General features: G+C 38.7%; 1 protein-coding gene across 1 annotated transcript in view; it reads left to right on the forward strand.

Annotated features, from left to right (window-relative positions):
• KLHL32 (kelch like family member 32) overlaps window positions 1-25,143 on the forward strand; it is a 73,289-nt gene that overhangs the window by 24,617 nt on the left and 23,529 nt on the right. Inside the window, exons 3-5 of the mRNA XM_053458455.1 lie at window positions 792-972; window positions 4,523-4,630; window positions 7,328-7,426. Coding sequence (XP_053314430.1) covers window positions 792-972; window positions 4,523-4,630; window positions 7,328-7,426 — 388 coding nt within the window. The remainder of the gene's footprint in view (window positions 1-791; window positions 973-4,522; window positions 4,631-7,327; window positions 7,427-25,143) is intronic.

The following is a 25,143-nucleotide window of genomic DNA, read 5'->3' on the forward strand; positions in this document are numbered from 1 at the left end:
TAGAGGGCGGCTCTATGTTTTTTGGGGGGACCTAAGCAAAAGATTCAGATGCAGTTAAGGAAAATGTGCGTGTCTCCGTTTTCTATAGCCCCAAAATCTCACATTATAGTGTACAAAATATGTTCATATGTTAAAATATATCGGAAAATACTTGTCTTATGCACAGTAGGTCACAACAGTTTGCAGAACCCTGTACTTTAGCCAGCCTCTAGCCACACTGCCTTAAGCAAATGCGTCCTTCGTTGGCCATTTGAAATTGTAGGAGCTCTGCGTACCACCACACACACCACACAGTCAAAACGTTGGCCTTTACTATGTAAATGTGTTCATGCACATGTTAAGGTTATATGTGCATTTATATATTCATAAATACAAAGTAGCTTGCAAAATAACATACAATATTAAATATTTACAAAAAAGGATGTCAAGTGTAGTATATGAGAGTGTATGAAAATACTTTCTATGGATCTATACTGTATATTTGCTTTGATTATCATGGAATATTTATCTTTAATATTTTGTATAGCGCTAATAAAATTATAAAATAGATCATTAAAAGCACTAGACCAAATTACACATTTGTCAATGAAAATACAATCAGTCGCCCACCTAACCTGCCCATTCAATTTATAAAGTTATAAAGTAAATGGATAGCTCCACAAATACACTAATTGTAAATACACTAATTACAACCCATTAATCATGCTTACTTTTTGTTGTATGCTATGGTGCCTGTTGTTTATTTTGTCAATATACCTTTGTCGTTAATCTGTGTGTTTTTCTGTTTATAGTGTTCAAGAAATGCTAACTGGTCAAAGGCATTGCCAATCAATATCCCACAAAGATGCTGTCTTATCTGCTCTAAATCAGCAGAGGAATGATGGGATATTATGTGATGTCACACTTGTTGCAGAAGATCAGAAGTTCCACGCACACAAGGCCGTTCTGGCCGCATGCAGTGATTATTTCCGTGTAAGTGGCTCATATGGTCTAGGCTGTTCTTGGTTAGTCGGCATACTAATGTTGCTATTTTAAAAACATGCATTTTATAGCAGCAAACAAATGAAAAACTCCATATAGACGTTCTGTAACTGTATGCTCTGTTTCATTATTCAAGACTTGTGTCATGAGGGATTTGTGAAGTGCATATAGCCACAGATGGAAATTTCAAATATTCTATGACTATTGCGGGTCTGCGAATAGATTGAAACAAAATCTCACAAATAAAACGCAAAAGATAAATGCAACAAGCAGTAAATGCAACCAAAGATCGTGGGAGTTACCGTGACTTTATACTTTCACAAACTTACTACAAATGTAAATGTTATTACTATATATATATATATGAGAGAATGCCCAATATAATATGTTTACATATGGTATAGATGTACAACATAATGGGTTAAAGCATAGCATTGAAATTATACAGGTCTGAAAATTCCACCTACAAAACTTTTAAGCTTAGATTTCATCAGTGCAGAATGGGACAAAAGCCACCCCTCCCCAATTGTTCAGCGCACAAAATTAAAATACAAATATGCTAAGATGGATACACCAGTAGTCTTATTACCATATCAACCAGTGGATTCGTCCTGACGAATGGATTTTATGGTTGGCGAAGCTGCTACAGCAAGTCATACTTATCTATTACATATGGAATGTTCTTGCACACGTATGGATCAAATTCATAAATGAGAGGAGTCTGAGCAAGCTTGTCTCAGACTCTCACTCCTCCATCCTTGATGCCCCACAACCGTTGCTGGTTCATCAGCTATATTTTATATACCGTAAGCTAAAGAAAAATGTTACTGTGGTAACATTAGAAATTCAGGTGTTCATTTTATTAAAGCTGACAGTGTTTAAGATTTGCTCGGCTGAGAATGGACGAAACTTAATAGCCATAGGTAGGATGCCAACACGGTACAACTCAAATACGTTTTTGCCATAACAGACTTTCCCGAGAGGAAAGCAAAAATTAGAAATTACTTGTACATGATAAATACTACAAGATGCTCAGAGACCATGGACCAGATTAAGGCACTTGGGGCCAAGGAGCAGTTAGAAAAAAAGGACTCCTCTTGCTCCCTTTCCCACAAGGTACTTACCACATCCACTGTCTGCCTCCCAGAGGTCTCTCATTTGGTGTAATAAAAATTGTATCATATTAAAGTTTCTGTTAGACTTGGGCGCCGGCCAGCTCTTCGTGTTCGTCTTCGTTTCCTCTGGCATCAACCAATTGGTTGATGGCAGAGGAGGCCCCTGCAGGCGACCGATAGAGTCATTCTCACAGCCCTTTAACTCCTGTTGGCGAACCTACGGATTTCTTCTTCCGTTTACCCCTGCGATATTGCGTGGAAAGGTAGACTAGATGGGGAAGGAACCAGAGAGATTAGTAAACAAAGACACACAACACGAAGAATCTTCATGTTCATCTGGTATACGTTTTGCCGCCGCCATGTTTGTATGTTCGGTATTGGGGCTGAACAACGAAAACGCACCCTTCGTGTTCGTTTTCATGTACGCCCGAATATGAATGCACAAGTCTAGTTTCTATGGCCAACTTATTGGACCATGTTTAGTTAATTTTGTAAGTTACTGATCATTGTATCTTTTTATGTTCCTCCATGTTTTTTTTTTGTCTAGGACACCTAAACCTAGAACAAATGTGCTAATTACATACATTTTCCGTATAGATGTATTGTTATTCATTGACAAATTGACAAAAGAAAAAGGAGTTACACATGAGACAGACTTACTTAAAGACTTGATACCACAGAAATATCACGGGATGGTTCATTGTGGTGTTGTAAGTTAATACATAACTAAAAGCACCACTTAATACATAACTAAAAGGATATTCATGCCGCAGTCAATGGTGGTCCAAGTACATGTGTGAAATCTGTGTAGTAATTCATAGGGATACACTGTTCAGTTGGTGGTTACCTGCTGATATTTGCCGATGACAAACACAGGAATTCTGTGCATGCACAGGATATAAATGTACATATTGACACCTAGAATTGGGGGTTCAGGATTGAAGCCAAACATGACCCATTAATGCCTTTGGTCATTTAACATCATACAATAAAATTCAAGAACTCTGTCGTTGGTTACAAGTGCCTGCGATAACGCCTTTTCTCCAAACATTGAGCTTTTATTCTCCTTTCTAGTTGCTGATCCACAAATTGTCAATATGTATTTATTACGAATTAGTTTCTAAGTACGTTGGTGGATGTGTTTTTGTCTTATTATACCACAGAGAATCTATTTTTATTTCTTACTATATCTTTCTTTCTTACGTGTTCTACGTCTCCAGAAGTGGGAGGCTGAGGCTTTGCATTATTGCTCCCTTGTTGCTGACTGTGCAATGCAGGTATATTCAGGGTTTTGCAAAGGCAGACATTATTATTTGTCTAAATGCACCTGGCTGAAAAAATCCCTCTCCACATTGGTTCAGTATACTGTATGTCAGACATTGTTCCTGTAGATGATGTCATAAATTACATTGATGTGCACATCTCCACTTAGAAGCAGACTAGAGAGGATTGCTTTTGTTTTCCTGCCAGGGGGATCTATTATGTATTTAACTACATTATTGTACGCCTTTTCTTTCCTGCTTATGTGTTCCAGTATTTATAATTTTGCATTCAGCCTTTCTTTAATAGAATGTCTTTTTTTTCCTGTGCTCATCCATTTGTATGGATGTACTGTCTACACTCGAAATTAATTAGTGATACCAGGATGCCCTTTTTTGTGGAATGTTAGTGTAATTGTTCTGTTTTTCCATGTGTAATGTTTTGTGTCTGGCTTCTTAGACTGTGCATGGGTAAACATGCATTTGATTTAGCTCCTTATTTGCGAGAGAGAGAGAGAGAGAGAGAGAGAGATAACTTTCTCAATGCTGTGATGTTTTCTCTTGTTAAGGAACCCTGGCTTTATGTTATTTATTTTCAAAGGCCTTTATAAGATTATCTCTTTCTCAGTTTGATACCTTTTGTGTCGCCTGTGATTCGATCAGCTAGTTATGGCTTCAAGATTAATTGCAAAGCATGATTTATGCTAAATAGAGTACTAGGCAGGGTGTCAGCACTCTCCCCATTCTGGGTTTTCATTCCTGTACATGATGATGAAATCCAACAATGTAGACAAAAATTATGATGCAAAATACTAATCGTATTTAAATCCTGATATTGGTTATTTAGAGCCACTTTTACCTCAAGAGCATATTGGTGTTTTAAGTGAGCAGTTTTTAGTTTTTGAAGAATATTCAAAATCCTCTTAATTTTTATACCCTGCCAAAAACAAGAGGGACGTGTTTTTCTTTGCCAGTCACCTGGATAATTTGCTATTTGGTACTATTTCTTGGGAATATAAAATTATTAATCAATTGAGCTTTTGTAAAATACATTGTGTTTTATTTCTATCGCAACTGGTATCCTTTACTCACTTATGAACTAAAAAAAAATTGACTATGTAATAATACATTTCTGATTCTGAATAATCTTGTTTTTCTTTGTTGTAGGCTATGTTTAGCCTCTGTATGGTTGAGAGTGGAGCAGATGAGGTCAATTTACATGGTGTGACCAGCATTGGTTTGAAACAAGCCCTGGATTTTGCTTATACAGGACAGGTACAGTATTATATGTTCATTTACTCAGGTTTATGCAGTTAGTCGACTCGAGACAGGAACATAGTTGCATGAACCCATCAATTAACTCTTGCTCTAGAAAGGAATGTAAGAATCATTACTTATACCTTAGTTTGACTGAGTTGTGTAGAGCTATTGTATATATATATATATATATATATACACACACACACACACACCGGTATATATTTCTCAAACAGAAAAAAACAGCAAATCTCTGGACGGTACTCAATAATTATTTTTTTACTTTTTGTTGAGGGAGACACTTCTGTTTGTTCTTCCCATGCTCTTCCAGACTGCTGTGACAGCCACAGAGCCTGCAGCAATTGTTCTCCCCGATTACTGTGTGTTCAGAAGCGGGGCCTTCTGGTCTCCATAAGGTGAAAATTATTTAATGCTCTCGCATTAAGTAGCCGAGTGTGGGGCCATAATTATTGTAATATGCAGATTTTTTCCTCCCCAATAAGTTGCTCCACCCATACAGTTTAAACCAATTGGTTCTGGCAAATGTGGGTGTGGAGAAAATGGATACTTTTGGGAAGGGTAATTAGTAATGATAGTGTTGCCATCGTCCTTTGCCTAGGCTGTTTTTGAAAGTGTTCACAGCAGTTTGAAAAAAAAAATCTCTAGCTATAAGAGAGATTATAGAAACTTTAATTTATATTCCCCAAAACAGCTACAGTGCAGTGAAAAAGTATTTGCCCCTTCCCGGTTTCTTATTTTTTGCTTATTTGTCACATTTAAATGTTTCAAATCATCTTACTAATTTTAATTGATCATTTCATTTATTGAAGGTAAAGAGTTAATCAAAACCTATATCACCCATGTGAAAAAGTAATTGCACCTCAAAACTAAATACGCGGTTGTGCAGTTTTAAGGTCATGCCACAGCACCTCAATAGGATTCAAATCAGGACTTTGACTAGGCCACTCATTTTGTTTGTTTTGAGCCATTTAGAGGTGGACTTGGTTGTGTAGAGGTGGACTTGGTTGTGTAGTTCGGATCATTGTCCTGCTGCATAACGCAACTACACTTTATGTCACAATGTGACTGATGGCCAGACATTGTCCTTTAGGATTTTTTGGTAGAGAGCAGAATTCACGGTTCCGTCAATTACGACAAGTGGCCCAGTACCAAAAGAAGCAAAGCAGCCCCAGACCATCACGCTACCACCGATGTGTTTGACTGTTAGTATGATGTTTTTATTGTGGAATGCTGTGCTAGTGTTACATCAGATGTAGCAGGATGCATCACTTACAAAAATTTCCAAACGTTTTCGGTGTCACTAAGATGTTTTTTGGCAAATGTGAGATGAGCCTTTGTGTTTGCTTTTGTTTTTTTGGTCGGCAGGGCGAAAAGCCTTGCAACTGTCCCATGGATGCCATTTTTTGCACAGTCTCTTTTTTTATTGTGGAATTGCAAACACTGAACTTAACTGAGGCAAGTGAGGCCTGTAGCTCTTTACCTACTAGTCTTGATTATTTTGTGATCTCCTGTATGAATTGTTGATGCTCTGTTGGAAGAATTTTGGCACTCATGGTTCACTACTGGTCCACAGGTTCTAGAACTACATTTGTAGATAATTGCTCTGACGGTGGTACATGAAATCCTCATATAAAAACAGCATGTTGTCCAATATTAAAATTAGTTTGATCATCTGAAAAATTAAAGTGTGACAAAAATAGAAGAAATAGGGAAGGTAGCAAATACTTTTTCACAACACTGTATCCCTCTTGAATGCATGTCCAAATTAGATTTCAAGCTTTTCCCACCTCCATGTATGTAAATTGATAACCTAAATATATTAATATATCAGTATTATATATACTGTGTTATTATGTCACCTTCCTCATTTCCAATACATCATTATGTTTTTAAACCAGTGGGACAGTGCACAGAAACATTTTATGTTTAATACTTCTGCAAATAACTTAATGCTGGTATTCTTTATTTGTGTAAATTCTATGTACTGCTATTAGTTATTCTCTGGGGCCATCTAGTGGTTATTTTGTACTACTACACCAGAAGTGTCCAACTCTATTTCTGGTGTAGACACTTATCTGGGGCTGCACATTTGTAAATACACAACTCAGTATTATAATGTATCGTTTTATATAGTGCCATCAAATTCCGTAGCGCTAGACAATGGGTACACAGGACATAACAAGTAGTATATAACATAACACTTTGACTTACAGAAACAACAGGGGAGGAGGGCCCTGCTCAAACTATCTTACAATCTAGAGTTAAAAAACACAAAGCACACAAAACAGACATGCACTTGCACAACAACTTTATGAACACTTGCTTATAGACATGGACTGACAAAACCCTTAGAAGTACTCACGGAAACTCACATCACTCACTGAATAGGTTGTATGCTTGACACCCCTTTCTTACTCTATTGTACTGTTCATTAGTGCAACATTTTGAAGTGTATAAAGGCAGCATAGATAGCTTTATACACTTCAAAATGTTGCACTAATGTTCATTATTGCTTTTGAAGCGTTTATCCAACAATGAAGCACCCAAAAAGCTGCTAAATGTGAGTTTTCATTGTAATAAGGTCTATCCATCATTTTATAACTCAAATGTCACCTAGTATTACTAAATCAACAGAAATATAATTTTATTAACTGATTATTGATTCTGATTAATAATCTCTGTTTTTATCCGTAGATTCTCTTGGAACCAGGGGCAATCCAGGATGTCTTGGCAGCTGGGAGCCATCTTCAGTTGCTTGAGCTGCTGAACCTCTGCTCTCAGTATCTCATACAGGTAGGAACTGTCATTGGAACAAAGCTATATTCTTTTTTTTTGAAGAAGTAGCAAATTAATGGGGCAGAATAAATGTAAACTTCAACAACCGTTCCTCTAAACATTGGGATTTTATCAGCATCAAAGGGAGAGAATTTTCAGTGACGTGGACAAAAGTTAAATTTGCAAATTCACTAAGGCTAACTCAGATTAGCACTCACAAAACATAAAGTACAACTCACAATACACTCAATTTCTTATGGACTAAGCCCATAAATAGCAGCTATGTGTGACATGTGCAGGTATTTGTAACACCCTTATACATGTATAACATTGTAATACGTGCACCAGCAGATTTATGGATTGATTATGGCGCTCCTGGGAGCAAATACTAATGGTTCTGCTCAGGGTCAAACTGGGGAAGAAAAGGGTCAAACTGGCACTTTAACCCCTTCATGATAATGGACATAATATTACGTCGCAAAATGCCAGCAGTTGATGCCGGATGACAAACTATTATGTCATGCTGCATTATTTATGGGCCCCGACCTCAATGATATAATGTGACAGCACTCAAAATGAGCACTCTCATATTACAGGTATTTAAACATCTGCGAGAATCCCCTCACTCTAATGGATTGATCAGGTCTCCTACCAGGTTTGCCTGTTGCCGATCACACTCTTTAGTGCTTGCAGCAATACGAAAAAAAATAGTCCCTTTAGTCCTTTTCCTTATTTTGGCTGCATAATTTGGTTGTGTCCATGCTATCGCATTTGGATTTTGGCTTGTGTTACACTTTGGCATTTATTCTGGTACCTGTTAACCGTTTGCTGACCCTGGCTGGTTCAAGACCACGTATCTGATAAGTGTTAACCCGTTGCTGACACTGGCTTGTTTTATGACCGCACGTCTGATACCTGTTAACCTGTTGCTCATTGTTGACCTCGGCTTGCCATTTATTGCTCCGTGGAATACCTGGTCCTGCCTTTCCTGCTGTTGGTTTTCTCATATGAATATATGGGTGAGGTATACTGATAGACATTTATTTGATTGTACAACTAAGTATAAATATCACCTATATATTTTATTGCCCCCAATTCCAAACCACATGAGGTAGGGGAGAGGGGGTAACAGTTGATTGTTAACCCTAACCACTCCAGGGCTGGTACAATAATTTTTGCCACCTTAGGCAAAACCTTGTTTTGGTGCCTCCTTGGCTCTGCCCCCTGTATCCCGCCCTTAGGGGTAGAGTTATGTGAGTGTTTCATACACATGACCCCCCTTTGTTGACTGCGCCTAAGTCTCCAGTCCTCATCTGTTCCAAAATGGAAGAGCTGGAACCTGGAGAGTTAATATTTATAAAACAAAAACAAAAAAAGCAGTCACCCGGCAGACCAGCCAAAAAATATTTTTAAAGAAAAAATATACACATTTTTGGAAGGGTAAAACATTATTTTACCTAACAAACAGGAATACATGTATTTTAACATTTTTGGTATCTATTATGCAGTTAGTCAGCATAGGTTATATACAAACAGAAACTTGGAAAATCAATGACCCCCAGATATGCCACTCTGCCCCCCAGATATGCCACTCTGCACCCTAGATATGCCAATCTGCCCCCCATATGCTTTATGCACCCTGATATGCCATTCTGCCCCCGAAATGCCACTCTGCCATCCCAATATGCCACTCTGCCCCCCCGATATGCCATATGCCCCCTGATATGCTTTATGCCCCCTGATATGCCACCCTGCTCCCTAGATATGCCACTCTGCCCCACCCCAGACTTACCAATGCATCCCCAGACTCCCTGTTGTATAGCGGGCCAGCCGGTGGACGTCTGCACCATGCGCGTAGACAACCTCTGCCACTGCTCGCCACTTCCGCCAATGCTTATCCGTCATAGAAGCCCCGACGGAAGTGCCGGCAGCAGTGGTTGTCTGCGTGCATTGCACAGACATTAACCGGCTGCCAGAGAGGAGGAAACAGGTCCCCTGCAGCGCTAAGGGCAATCCTCCTCTCTTGCAGCCGGTGAACGTCTATGCGATGCGGGCATACAACCTCCGCTGCTGGCACTTCCGCCTGGTGGTGCACTGGAAGGTTATGTCACACTGGTGCTCCATTATAGAGGCCCCGGTAGTAGAGGTTGCGACGTTGACTGGCTGCCAGAGAGGAGGATACAGGTCCTCTGCAGCGCTGCGGGGGATCTGGATCCTAACCCAGCAGGGCTAAATGAAAAAAAAAAAAAAAACACCCGTCCGGCGCCCGGAACTGAGTGTCCCGGGCATCGAGCAATACGAATTGTACATCCCTGTGCTAAACCTCGATTATAGGCCGCTCTCCCACTTTAAAGTGTGGGGGGGAAAGTGCGGCCTATATTCGGGCCAATACGGTATATTAAATAGATAACACATGGAAACATAGCATTGCAAGTATACATAAGCTGAAAAACACACAAATGCTATATTTGCAGGTATAGATCAACCACAAAATCACAAGCAAACTCAGCATTGAAGGTATAGATCAAAAACTAATGCACAGATTGCACACCCTGGCACCCAGATTCCACGCATAGGACTTCCCCAGCACCCAGATTCCACACATAGGACTTCCCCAGCACCCAGACTGCACACATAGGACTTGTCCCAGCACCCAGATTGGATCTATAGCACTGTCCAGCACCCATATTACACACATAAGACTTGCCCCAGCACCCAGATTGCACACATAAGTACTTGCTCCAGTACACAGATTGCACACTTAATGACTTGCGCTGCACCCATATTGCACACACAGGACTTGTCCAGCACCCAGACTGCAAATATAGGACTTGCCCAGCACCCATATTGCACAAATAAGACTCGTCTAGCACCCAGATTGCATCTTAAGGGCTTGCTCCAGCACTCATGTTGCACTCATAAGGATTTGTCCCAACACTTAGATTACACACAGACATGGGAGATGCCCAGACTGCATACACAGGATTTATCCAGCACCTAGATTGCACCCACAGCGGTGTTAGGTCTCCTCTCAGTCTGTCTTTATTAGGTCTAAAACGGTAACAGTAATGGGTGGAATGGCAGAATGCACACATGCAGTATATTCTACCTTTACAAATGCCTTCCCATAAACAAACATGCCTGCCCATAAACACATATATAGACATGCACATTCACTCTTGCCCCTATACATAAACATCCTAGTTTACACTTGCCCTTCCACTCTTATATATACTTGCGCTAACATGCAGACACTTTCAAAACACAAGCACATTCTCTCTACGTTTCTCTTAATCTCTCCCTTTTCTTATTACTCTTTCTCTCCCCTTCTCTTTGATCCTCCTCTTTTTGATTATCTCCCCCATTTAGCTTTATCTTTTTTTCTTTTTCTCCCCGTTCTTTCTATTTATTTCTCCTGCTTCTCGTTATCTCTCCCCTGCACTTTAATTTGCTCTTTCTCTTTGATCTCCTCATTATCTTTTCCTTCTGTGTCTCTCCTCTTTCTCTATCCCCTTTCTTTTTATCTCTTTATCTCCACACCCTTTCACTTTAGCTCTCTTTCTTTCCCCTCTTTATTTCTCCTCCATTTTCCCTTTATCTCACTATCTCTATCGTCTTTCTCTTTATCGCTCCCCTTTGTCCCCATCTGTCTTCCTCTCATTATCTTTCCCTTTTCTTGTTATCTCTGCAACTTATCCCCATCTCTTATCTTTCTCATTTTCTCCAGTCTCTCTATCTCTCCCCTTTCTCCTCCTCATTATCTCTGCCCTCTATCTTTCTCTTCATCTCCATTTTCTTACTATCTCTCACCTTTCTGAATATCTATCTCCCCCTGTCACTAATCTTGCTGAAGTCTTGTGATGGGAGAATATGGCCTCACTGCTCCATCGCAGTGTGCGTGGCTTCACTGCTGAGCTCTGTGATATGATGTCATATGCAACCGCTCAGCATCAATCACCTGCAGCATTGTGAGGGAGCAGTGAAACAGATGTCTGAAGAGACCTTGCGCTCCCTCTATTTAGGGCTGCTTAGAGGGAGATCCAGCCCTGCTCCTCCAGCAGATCTACATGGGGGCACCTCCTCTGCAGTGGACTGCTTGTCCAGTCCGCCACAGTGTAGACACCCGCACGTAGAACTGCAACCTAGGCTTACACCTACCTTGCCTATAGGTAGGGCCTGTCCTGAACCATTCAACTTCTTAGTAAAAAGTCTAGTTGCCAAATATTTTGGCATATAATATTACTTGATCATTTGTCTGGTCTTGCTCTGTGAAATTTCTTGTCTGGCCAATGTGTCCAAATCAGAAATAGATGCCTACTGAAGCAGCATTTTAATAGCACCTGAATCTCAACCTGATATCAACCTGCTACTTTTAACAGGTATTTTCTCAGTTAAATTTAAATTAAGAAACACATTAATTATCTCTACTTCAGTGCATACAATGGTCTTTTGATGAAATTCTAAATTATCTAGAACTTTGGGATACACTAATTTTGCATCCATAAAACTGTATGCTGATATATTAGAGAAATAACCCAATCAAATTATTTTTTTTCTACAAGAAATGTATATGTTAACTTTCATACTTTTCTGCCTTAGGTAAGTTTTGGAGATCTCGTGAACTGCAAAATAGGCTATGACCAATATTTAGAGCAGCCAAGTGCTTAAAAAAGCATTATTTTTAGGCGTTCGATATGCTGACATTTAGCCGGATTTGTTGGACCATAACCATCACACTTATTTAGTGGCATGATTACTATGTTGCTTGACACAGTGACGGCTTGCAGATAAATGTGCAAAGACCCCTCCTTTATCCACTCATTACTGTGAAATAATAATAGGATTGCTAAGCTGAAACAATTTTGAATGTCAGCACATGTTAGCGCAGGTTAAGCTGAACAAGGATTCCTGGATGTGGGCTAACCTGCTTGGTAGTATGATTCATGAGCCTAACATACTGGTGTATCTGTATGTGTATCTAGAGCAGTTCCTGCAATCTGTATTAACAGAGCATTTGTTCCCATGGCGATTACACCAAATTTAGCGCTTATACCCTAGAAATACCCTTCAGCTTTTTTTAAGCTTTGTGTGTCTAAAAATCAGCAGTTTAACAGCCAAATTGTCAAAGACTGATATATTGATATAATGAATATATACGGTATTTTATTCATATTATCCTAAAAGGTTTTTAAAACACAGTCACATATTTGTCAATCAGTAAATGCAAAGTAACATTGTTTTGCAAATTGAACACAATGAGTAATACTTACTTTTCTTTGCATTTACATGTTTAATTATACATAATTAGCAAAATAATTTTAATTGACGTCTAAAACTAAAACATCAGGCATGTGTAAGTGTTATTTAATACTAAATGTTACAACATATAGAGTCATTTCCAAATAAGGTGAATAACCACAATAAAACCGACGCTAGGGACTTGACATAGTGCAGGTCTTATGGTTAGTTGTACAGTCATTTACTCTGGCACTGTAAACTAACTGTAAAGGTGCATGCATAGAGGCTCCTATTCCCAATGGTGGACAATAAATCTGGCATTGGAAGCCCTACCTTTTTGGACTGTGCTCCCCAAGTTGACATCTATTTTTAGATATAGCTAAAGTTCAGTGTTTTTTTTTTTTCTGTTTTCGGCAAAAGAACATCTGTAGTGGTGTCTCGATCTGGTGTTGCTACTCTACCTAAAAACACACTGGACATACCAACAGCAAACACCTTGGATTGGTGGCCAACCTAGCATTAGTCTGATGTTCCAGTCCAAAGTTTCCTTTATGTAAGCTGTTCAACACCCTGCCAAGTTGGTATAATGGTTAGGGTTCCGGAGGTGGAATGTGAATTGGACCTAAAGCTTGGTATCTGCAAGTATAACTAAATCTTTTTGACTTTCTTCATCATCTATTACACATTTGTTCTAATAACTCTTGGACTGGGCAGTTCTGTAAAGATCTTTTATTTGAGCATCTCGTTATATCTAAAATATTCAGATTTTTTGCACTTGATTCGAGTGCTCTTTTGCATAGAATGCATTAGTTAAATCAGTACAAATAATATTGTTCTTGCACTGCACACTTTAATGCAGTAGGTGGTGCTGTAGGGCCATATATTCATCCATAAATCTTGTTTTAAAGAAAAAGAGTACTGAATGTATTTTTTTTTCATTATTATTGTTATGAACTGTTAGATGAGAGGAGAAGATATTATTTGCACATGGCTACAATGTATTGTAATTTCTTAACAAACCCCGAACACTTTAATGTTTTAACATGAGCTGTGGCCGGCCTTTTGCAGAAATGGCTATTTGTCATTACACTTTGTGAAATCATTCATTTGTTCTCATTTGAATGTAAATGACTCCAAGGTTTTACAAATAAGGTGACAGACTCACATAAATGTAATTGCAGGGTTCATCTCCTCCTTTTTATATATCACTCATTAGGTTATGAATTAAATACATCTTATTAAACTAGGGGCATGTCCAATGATGATATTGTAATGGCAAATTACTGTGTGCTATTAGTCTGGTATTTTTTATTCATGGACATTAATTTGTCATTAAAGAGGCATTAGTTTAACGCTTTTATGGGAATTACGTGACCTGAAAGAGAAGTTGAATGCTTGAACAAGAGTGTGGAAAGAATGCAAGTGCCAGACGTATTAAGCATTTCTATCAGACTTAAAGCCACCGCTGAATAATATATAGTTCAATATATTCAGTTCTTGGCTGTTTTCCTAACATGAAATCCACACTTTTGGAACATGGAAATAAAGGGTTTGTAACATTAAACATGTATAACCCTTAAAGCAAGTAGATCTTAAAGGTGCTATTTTTCTTAGACAAAACATTAACTTCGCTCACTAGCAAGTTGAGCAAATAAACCTCAACAGATTCATCATGTTTGTCTTTGCGTATAAGAATAGTATAGAAAGCTAAGAAGGTGGGTTTTAGGACATTAGAACATTCCCTGAGAAATTAGGACAGGTGCAACATTTTACATGATTTAATAATTATTTCTGAGAAGGGTTTGGATATTTTCAGCACTAGCACTGTAAATGTCATTGCTAAAGTTTCATTTAGTTACAAAAGTGTTATATTCTGAAGAATATGTAGAACAGCGCCTTGATGTAGGTAATTCCATTTCAATTTCTGTTATAATAAATTATAGCCATGAAAACTAATTACTCTCTTCAATAACAACAACTAAACACATATTTGAATCTAGGTTTTAGTCATATTAAGTAGATAGCTACTGAAGATAGGCCGCTCTTCCACAAGGCCCTATCTATACATAAAAGGCTTATTCTTATACACAACTTTTGCCATTATGAATCATTTAGTAAAGTGTTTGGTTACTATTGACACTTCAGCCTGATATTGTTTGAGAACAAAAAAACATAACCTAGATATTACAAATTGTTACTGATTAATGGAAAAAGCCTTCAATTGTGGGATACCTCCACACTGTCTGTTGTGTGGGAACACCACTATATTTCCTTATGTATACCAAATATCTAAAATAAATGATGGCCCAGAGTCCAAAATTCCATCGGTTTTCATGGTAACTGCACCATGTTTAGAATTTTGCCCCATATCCTTTATAACTATGGCCCAATAATTATTTCTCTGCTGCCTTCTTTCTTTGGAAGACTTGCTCTGATGAGGAAAGTTTATTTTGTACATGTCATTTTCATCTTTTGCTTTTTCATTTCTGTGCTGTGACTGAAGCCTGGTGTCCACAGCATGAGGCATTGTTGTAGAAGCTGCCGTCCCCTGTGGCGATATGTTTCTTTCACACTTCACACTATTGCAACTGCAGTGGAGCGGGGTGTCAGCCGACTTCCTCTCCTCTGATCCCTGTTCCTATGCAGAGCTGATTTTTCAGATTCAGGCAAACTGATTATACTAAATTGGCAATCAATACTCTTGGTCTAAGTCCCAAAATAAACATATTTTGAGATATTATAAAATAAAAATGTGTGTAATCACATTCACTGGTTTTCTGTCAATTGTAGTCTTGATAATAATAATAATTTATATACTTTATGGCTAGGAACCCCACCTTGTAAAAATCAGCTTGCTACAAAAATGCCAACAACAAAGATAACAGAGATAATTCCAGCAGAGGCCCTGAAAACAGTCTTAGATTCTTCAGTAGAGATGCTGTACCCCCTCTTTAAGAAGATATGGGAAGGGGAGGCTCTGACAGGCTGGAAGGAGGGATACCTGATCAAGATGATCTAGCAGGGCCTCAGCAACTATGCCAACTACAGAAGAATCGTAGTTCTGTTGGTGCCAGAAAAGTTCTTCAACAGGGTCTTCCTAGTAAGAATGAACCCTCTGGCCAACCAGATCAAGAACTCATACGATGGAATGTCCTGCAGAGTGATCCATGGAGGGCAGCTCACAGACAGCTTCCAGGTAGGAACCAGAGTCAGACAAGGGTTCTTGTCACTCTTCCTCCTTGCCATCAAAGAGGATTATAAAGACATCCACCAGAGAGCAAATAAATGAAATCTAATGGACATTGTTGGCTCAGCTCTATGACTTGGACTTTGCCAATGATCTTGCACTCCTTTCACACAGTGAACAGCAGATGCAAGAGAAGACCAATGTAGTAGCAGCCACATCATCACAGGTTAGTCTCAACATGCCCAAGGACAAGACCAAGATCCTCAAGATAAACTACATCAGCAACAACCCACAAGTCAAAGTGAATGAAAGCCCACTGGAAGAAGTTTTTCACCTACCTTCATTGACTAGGAGGGTGGCATTGATGCAGATATCAAGGCTAGGATTGGCAAAGCAAAAGCACCTTCTTACAGCTCATGAACATATGAAGCACCAGAGAGCTGTATTTGGCGACAAAGATTTGATTGTTTAACTTCAAGGAAAAGTCAGTATTACTGTATAAAGCTGAGACCTAGAGGACAACCAGGAGGCCTCAGAAGGATTCTCCAGATCCACTGGTCAAACACCATCAGCAACACCAATCTTTGGGAAAGGTTTTGCCAACTCGCCAGTAGCGAAAGAAATAAGGAAGAGAAGATGGAGCTGGATAGGGCACACTCTACACAAGCAGCCAACACACATCATCACACATCACCAGACAGTATATTCTAAGTTAACATTGTATTTCACAGTAAAATATATACACAGTATTTCTTGTGCTCCTTGGACATTATTATTTGTTAGGTGTGGATAGTCTTTACACAAGAGCTAGCTGCATATTATAAAGGGTCATTCATCCAGGTATACACATGATGATATTCCTTTCACTTGTAATATATTTGTACTCTAACTGAAACAATCTACTGCTCTAAAAGAACTTGAAAGTTACCAGTGGAATCAACTGAGCAAATTGTTTAATCAGATATCTAACAAAGATGATTTCCCAAGGGAGAACAGATATTAGAGGGACAAAATAAGGACCTACAAAGAGGAAGATTAATTAACACTTTAAAGGGAATGTATTGGGCGCAAATCCACTGTGAATTTAAAAGTTGCACGGTGCTTCCTTTCACTTGAAAACATAAAACACTATGGTCATTTTTAAAAGTAGTGATGCAGCATTGATTATGTTAAATGTAGTTCTATAGCAACTTGAAAACAGTTTAAAAGTAGTTTTCTGCCACACAAACTAAATACATAAATAGATTACATGGTTTTGCCTTCACCAAAATACATTTTGTCAAAACCACATGGATTGCATTTTCTGCCACAGAGTTTACGCAGGATGAAAGAAGCGCATCTGAGATTACATGACATGGCTTTATCCATTTTCTCCAGTCTTCCTAATCCCTTACATTAGGTTCCCGTAACACTTAGTCATCAACTGCCACATACAGAACCAAACATACTGTAAAGTTGCTAATTTACAGTGATGTACCATTTTTTTCCTGCAGCATAGTAAGTAACCATATGTTTTGTCTCATTTGGTAAGACTTTATAGTACTCAAAAAAGAGAATATTATGTTGATAGCTGACCTTTAAATAGAGGTCGAGAATTAGCATCAAAAGTGTGCATTAGGCAGAAATGGAATATGCAAATATACTGCTTGATGTAAATAAGTGGAATTTACTAGTCAAAAGTGAATTGGTTGCCACATATGAGAATACATAGAGAATCAGGCTAATTTGCTAAATGAACCTGGTTTGGCTCTCTGACAAAAAAAAGAGAAATACAGGTAGGTGTGAAAAAGTGCTGTAAAGTAAGAATGCTTGTCAAAAATGAACATATTAATAGTTTATTTTTTATCATTTAACAAAATGCAAAGTCAGTGAAACGAAGAAAAATCTATTTGGTGTGACCATCCTTTGCCTTCAAAACAGCAAAATCCTTCTAGGCACACTTACACAAAGTCAGGGATTTTGTAGGCATAATTAGTTGTATGATTAAACAATTAGACCACACACACATGGTAATGATCATTAATTAAATGTGTAGGTTGAAACACAATCATTAACTGAAACAGAAACAGCTGTGTAGGAGGAATACAAATAGCCAAACTCACTAACAAGGTGAGGTTGCTGAAGTCATAAAGCATGGCAAGACTGAGCACAGCAACAAGACTCAAGGTAGTTATAGTGCATCAGGAAGGTCTCTCTCAGGCAGAAATTTCAACTAAGACAGGCATTTCCAGATGGTTTTGTCCAAGGTCTTTTGATGAAGAATAAAGGAACGGCAGTGATAAGGACCTTAGACACAGAGGTCGGCCAAGCAAACATTGTGCTTCCCTTTGCAATCAAAAAGATGTTCAACTGTGCCATCAGCGTAGCATTTGTAGAAAACAGTGGTACACCCATCATCTGTCTAGAGAAGCCTGGTGAAAAGTGGTCTTTATGGAAGACTTGCGGCCAAGAACATATACCTCTGATGTGCAAATAAGGCTAAGCGACTGCCATGAAAAATGGCAGCAGGTGCCCTACACAGATGAGTCAAAATATTTTGCTGTAGTAAGAGGCAGGTTGTTCACCAAAGGGCTGGAGAACAGTACAAGAATGAGTGTTTGCAGGCAACAGTGAAGCATATTGGAGGTTCATTGCAAGTTTGGGGCTGCATTTCTGCAAATGGAGTTGGGGGTTTGGTCAGAATTAATGGTCTCCTCAATGCTAAGGAGTACAGGTGGATACTTATCTATCATGCAATACCATCAGGGGGCATCAGATTGTCCCTAACTTTATTTCTGCAGTATGACAATGACCCCAAACATGGACCCAAAGTCATTATGAACTATCTTCAGCATAAGAAGAACAAGTGGTTGTATGGCCTCCACAGATCCCTAATCTCAACATCTCGTCAAGTCTGTCAGGGAAAAGCAACTAAGGCTGCCTAACTGTGGTTAGTTCTCGAAGATGTTTGGGACAACCTACCTGCCGAGTTCCTTAAAAAACTGTGTTCAAGTGTACATAGAAGAAGTGATGATGTTTTGAAGGCAACAGGTAGTCACACCAAATATTGATTTGATTTAGATTTTTCCTCTGTTCACTCACTTTGCATTTTGTGAAATAATAAAAATATTAGTTTTTGTTTGGAGAACATTCTACATTCAGCCATTATTCTCTAACATGCTCCCAAGTAAATATGGGACAGTTTTCCAGGTGCTTCTAGTGTGATAGATTACCCACACACTGATTTAATGCTTTTTGGGGTGGGCATATCCAGCAACATGAGGGAAAATCATAAGACGGTTGGAAATATTATTATTATTATTTAAGGTTTTATGTAGTGCCATCACATTTCACATTGCTGAACAATGGGTAAAGATGACATAACAAGTAGTAAATAATTTAACAATTTGACTTACAGAAACAAGAGGTTGTCTGAAGGCAGGAGAGGGACAAGGAAGGGTGAACTTAAGGAAGATGGGAGGAAGGACATGAACACATACAATCGGAGATATGGTCTCCAGTACTGTGCTGCATAAATTGTTGGTGACATATAAATAAAAGATAATAATAATAATTTGTACAATAATCCAGGTGAGGTCTCACCAGTTCTCTGTACAAGGGCATAAGCACTTCCCTCTGTCCTCTCCTTGTGTAATCAAGCATTTTGCAAGCATTTCCTGCTGCTCTATTGCATTATTTGCCTACCTTTAACTCCCCTAAATCCTTTTCCTCAGATTTTGAAGTTAGGGCTGTATCAAATATTCTATACTCTGCCCTTGGCTTGTGCCCTATGTGCATTATCTTGCACTTATCCACATTAACCGTCAGTTGTCGCAGCTTTGACTATTTTTCTAGTTTGCCTAAATCATTTGCCACTTGGCTTATCTCTTCAGGAACATTAACCCCGTTGCAAATCTTTGTGTCATCGGCAAAAAGATATACCTTACCGTCAAGGCCTTCTGCAATATCACTAATACAAATATGGAAGAAGATGGGTCCAAGTACAGATCCCTGAGACACCCCACTAGTAACAAGACCTTGCCCAGAATATACTCCTTTGACTACAACCCTTTAACTGTAGTCCATTGACTACAACTGCCTAATCCATTCAACAATATTGGAATCCAATTGAAAGATTGCATTTCATCAAAAAGTCTTCTATGTGGGGCAGTGTCAAAAAGCCTTACTGAAATCTAGATAAGCAATGTCTACTGCATTACCCTGGTTCATTGTTTTAGTCTCCCAATCAAACAAATCAATAAGATTAGTTTGGCATGATCTTCTTGAAGTAAACCCATGTTGTTTCTAATCCTGAAATCCAGGATTGTTCAACAATCCTATCATTTAACATAGTCTACATTAATTTCCCCACTGCTGATGAAAGACTCAAAGGCCTATGCTTGCCCGGCTCCTCCCTACTACCTTTCTTGTAAATGGGCACAACATTGTCAAATTATCAATCTTCCGGGATTACTGCCGTTAACAATGCTTCATTAAATAAATCCGTTAACGGTTTTCTAGTACACTACTAAGATCTTTTAATAACCTTGGGTGATACACCCTAAGTTTTTAAAAGAGCTTAGCAGTGTACTAGCAAAACCGTTAATCAGGCCTTATCGACTATTGTGTGTTTACTTTAGACAGCTGAAGCATAGCCTCTTCCTCTATAAACTTATATGTATCAAATGACTCAATAGACATGGTTCCTTACTGAGGTTCCTCTGCCCCAACCGTTTTGCTCTATAGTATCCCCCTTTTAGTTCCTGCCATTGCCCTATGCTGCTATGCATTCTATAATAGACAGACAAAGCATATGATACTAAAAGTTTAGAATGGAAGAGCAAACCCTTGGAAAAGAATAAGCACTGGAAATGTTTGCTTATCCAGTGGAAGACAGAGTGTTCAGCTGCTATACACGTAACTATAAGTTAAATTACTAAACATAATGCTTATTAACCATTTCAATGATATAAGGTAGAGCACGCACACAACAAAATTATGCATAAGAAATTAGGTAGTTAAAGTCATGCTCAGGATTAATGCTTCTGAATGTAATAAAGAGAGGGAAGAAAAGTGGCAACTATTTTGTCATTGTCGTAGAAGCTAATACTTTTCATGATAGATATCCACATTAAATCTTTGACCAACTGCCCATGTTTTTGCTTCATTTTCATATTGCAAATGAATTCCAAACAACCTGCCATTGTGCCTTGATACTGTTATGAACTAAACTGAAAAAGAATTGAATTAGAATAGAATATATATATATATATATATGTAATACATGTTTGGTTATTTGCAAATATATAATACACAGATTTATAATAACCACATTTAATCCACAGACAAAACAGCTTGAGTCAGAAACTGGTTTTGGTGTAAAGTTATTGATGGCTAAGCTTGGCAGTCGCATTTCTAAAGCTATGTTCACTTTTATTCTGTCTTAATTATGCATTCATTAAAAGCTTTTGTACTCAACTGAATAAAGTAAATATTTTCTTGATCTCTGTAGTGTGCTCCCAGAATGTAGATTTGCACAGCAGGGCCTTGATAATATGAATAAATTGTATTTCCCCAAGGAGATTATCTTTCAAAGACGGTTATATGAAAGTGCAGTTATTTTATTTGGCTCGTCTTATGCTTCTTGGCTACTGGTAACATGGTTATCTTTTGTTTACTTATGACAAGTTTCATTAATTAATTTGTTCAGTCTTTTTGGAATATATTCAGATTTACCATTTCTGTATGTAAGGACATCACAATACTAATCTATACAATAAGATATGTTGTAGAGAAAATAAAAGAAAAAATAAGAGCTGTTTAAAACTGAACTCTGAGCGGAAAAAAACAATTGAGTAAATCTGGCATTAATACATTTTGCTAGATTGCACACTACAGACAAATAATATGAAAAATGATATACAGATTACTGGGCATCTGAATGTAAGTTAAAGCTGTTGAACTTGGAGGGTCCGGGGCAAGTTTTGGTTTCTAGTTACGCCCTGATAACGCTCCCAGATAGGCAAATTTGTGGTTACCTTGCAGCATACTGTGTATTTCAATTAAAGCATCCAAGTAGAGGACTTTCCATGTCTGAAGTGTAGCTGATCAGTGGGAACCTCAAATTAGCACACATCAATCCTCAACAGGTAGCAGCCATGTATAACAAGCAAATGATGTAACTGACACAAAGTATCAGAATCCTCAGACACTTCTTAGCGTCTCCAACTTGCAAGGCTACATACATATGTGTAGGTGGTAATTTCTTTATGTGCCATAAGTATAAGTCCTTAAATGATCAATGTCCGTTACTCCCTTAGTAGGCTTTTTCCGGATCTAATCATCATCATAATCGCTGTGTGAAATTAAATACTAGAGACGGACAAATGGGCAAAAAACCATTCAGATTTTTTTTTTTGATTATTTTTCAAAAATCACAGGTCATTTAAAATGAATGAACAAAATTTGTTGTCTGACGCCCACATTTACTCTCACTCGCTCTTCGCCTTTCTGCTCTCTTCTATCTTCTGTTTTTCTCTCTTCTTTATTTACTCTTCATCCGCATCTCCACGGATATAACCTCCCAGTGAACTTCCGCCAAAATAGCGAAGCTTCCAGTGCTTATACCTATGGCATTATATTTCTGATTTATGTTTTGACCGCTCTATGAATTAAATATTTCATTTATATTCAGATGCTCAGTAATCGGTATATACCGTATTGGCTCGGATATAGGCCGTTCCCTTATATAGGCCGCACCCTAAAAGTTTGGTGCTTTTTTAAAGAAAAAGTTTTTTTCTTTAAAAAAGCACCAAAAAAAACATGCTGCCACTCTGTCCCCCCCCCGAGATATGCTACCACTGTCCTCCCTCCCCGAGATATGCTACCACTGTCCTCCTCCCCCCCCCCGAGATATGCTGCCACTGTCCTCCTCCTCCCCCCCGAGATATGCTGCCACTGTCCTCCTCTGCCCCCCCTCGACTTACCGGAGCAGACTCCCGGGTGTCTTGCGGGGCCGGCGGGGGACATCTACGTAATACGCGTATGCAACTTCCGGTGCCGGCACCGGACGTTGCATACGCGTATTGCGTAGATGTCCCCCGCCGGCCCCGCAAGACACCCGGGAGTCTGATCCGGTAAGTCGGGGTTGGGCAGAGGTAAAACGCATCGTGTGGACGGTCCGCACAATGCGCTTAGACAACCTCCCGTGCCGGCATCCCCCCCCGTGGGAAGTGCTGGCAGGGGAGGCTGTCTGAGTGTATCGGGGAGTAGGATGCAGGTCCTCTGCACCGCTGCGGGGGATCTGTACCCTAACCCCGCTGCCTGCCCGGCGCCCGGGACTGCATGTCCCGGGCGTCAGGCGCTAGATCCCGAATATACTGTTTTAAAATGTTTTATTTAGAATATACTGTTTTAAAATGCAGTTTCCATTAGAAAATGTTTGTGACACTTTATATGGTATAACATTTTAAAGGGACAGAGTGATGCCTTTGACATTGATAGTAAATCCTGCAGCTCCCTGTATCCTCCATGCTCAGAAAATTATTGCCATTGATAGGCTGGTTCAAACAGCCAGCCATTGGCATGAATGCACTCTAAATAAATAGGAGCGCTTTTGTGCCTGCACATAAGGGAGGTGGGGTCTGTGAGACCCCCCCTTCTACAAATGCATATCTGTGATTCTGCAGTGTAATTAGGCAAGGCCATACTTGTTAAAAGCAAACAATGGATCAAGAAGAACATTTTCAATGTTCAATAGATACTTTAAAACATGTTTTAAAGGAGCAGACATCTTCTTTCTTTTCATAAGTAATTTAACAATTTCTTGCCTCTTTATTCTCTGTCAGTATATATGAAAATCAGTATATGTGTATGATGATAAACCAAACTTTTCAGCAATAATACTTTACGCTCTAATTTTGAGCAGACATTTCTTATAATGGTAATGGAATTGAAATATGTTATCTTATCATTATTTTTATTTTTGTACTCTAATATTGTATTCAATTTGATTCACAATCACTGAGAAACTGCAAGTACTGGTATACACTGGCTGAAGATATAATAGACAAATAATGAAGATATGAGTAGGAGCTAGAAGCAATCATAACTGCCTATGTAAGGAGATTTTTATCCAAAATCTCCTCTTGAAATCAAGGCTGCTTTAAAATTAATTTATAACATTTTCTTTTGAGTATAATCTGATATTTTGCTGTTCATGCTTTGCACAGTAATATAAAAACAGTCAGATCAAAAAAGGTGCATCAGAAAGTGCCTTTGTGCTTGTATTTTTAAATAAATGGTAGTGCCATATAATGTAGTGTTACAGAAAATTTAACAGCTAAATCTAATATTTTAAAACATTTTATTCCACTGACTTTGCAGCATATAGTTGTAGTTTTTCCCTTTCTAGAGTCTTCCTTCTATTTTTTGACACCGGACATAGATAATTACTGATTGTTTTCTTGATTTAGGTAGCAATATGAGACGTATGGCTTTCTATTGCTACCAATATTTAGGCCTAGACCTGAGCACTTTAAGAGAGGCAATGGACTGCCCACAGATGACATCTGGAAGGCAGAGAACAATAACTCTCCTACATAGAATATTCCCTCAAATAATACAGGGAGCTTGAATATGATTTTGGGATGTATGGTGACTACAAGGTTAAAGGGATAGTGTTGGAAGAGACATGCACAACTAGATACCATGTATGAGTCCCTACAGGGTGAGAAGTATTGGGTGCTGCATGTGGTCATAAATAGGGTATCAGCTACAGTCAATACATCACTCATAACTTATCATCAGCTTAAACTGTTTATCAACTTATGTGCCGCCAAATCAAACTGAAATCCAACTACCATATGTTGAGGGAGCAAAGGATCACAAGCTATGACTTAGTAGATTGATATGGGCTCAAATGCCTGAATGTGCTCGGCGTTAGGATGAGTAGTATGTTTGCGACCGAGCAGGATTGAGCCATAAGCATGACCTCCCTTTTTAGCATATAGTGCTTATAGCATCCTTCTGGTTATGCCTAGGGGACCTTGGCAGCTGATTGAAGTCAGGTCAACATCTGCCCCAGCAAAGGCTTGGTTTTCTAGCTTGCCTGCCTTTATTAAGCTCCTCTAAATTCTGAACATTAATAAAACAAGGTGTCAATAGCAACATTTTAGTTGGGATTGTTTCAACAGCATGGCCTGTGTCCCACTGACCATATTCTGGCCAATCCTTGGGATTTCTGTTGTGGTGCAATATTACATGAACCAATGTTCAGTGAAATGGCCAGGGTGGCAACATTATATCATACCTAACATTGGTTCCATGGTTA

The sequence above is a fragment of the Spea bombifrons genome, chromosome 3, assembly GCF_027358695.1.
Source record: "Spea bombifrons isolate aSpeBom1 chromosome 3, aSpeBom1.2.pri, whole genome shotgun sequence".
NCBI classification, from domain to species: Eukaryota; Metazoa; Chordata; class Amphibia; order Anura; family Pelobatidae; genus Spea; species Spea bombifrons.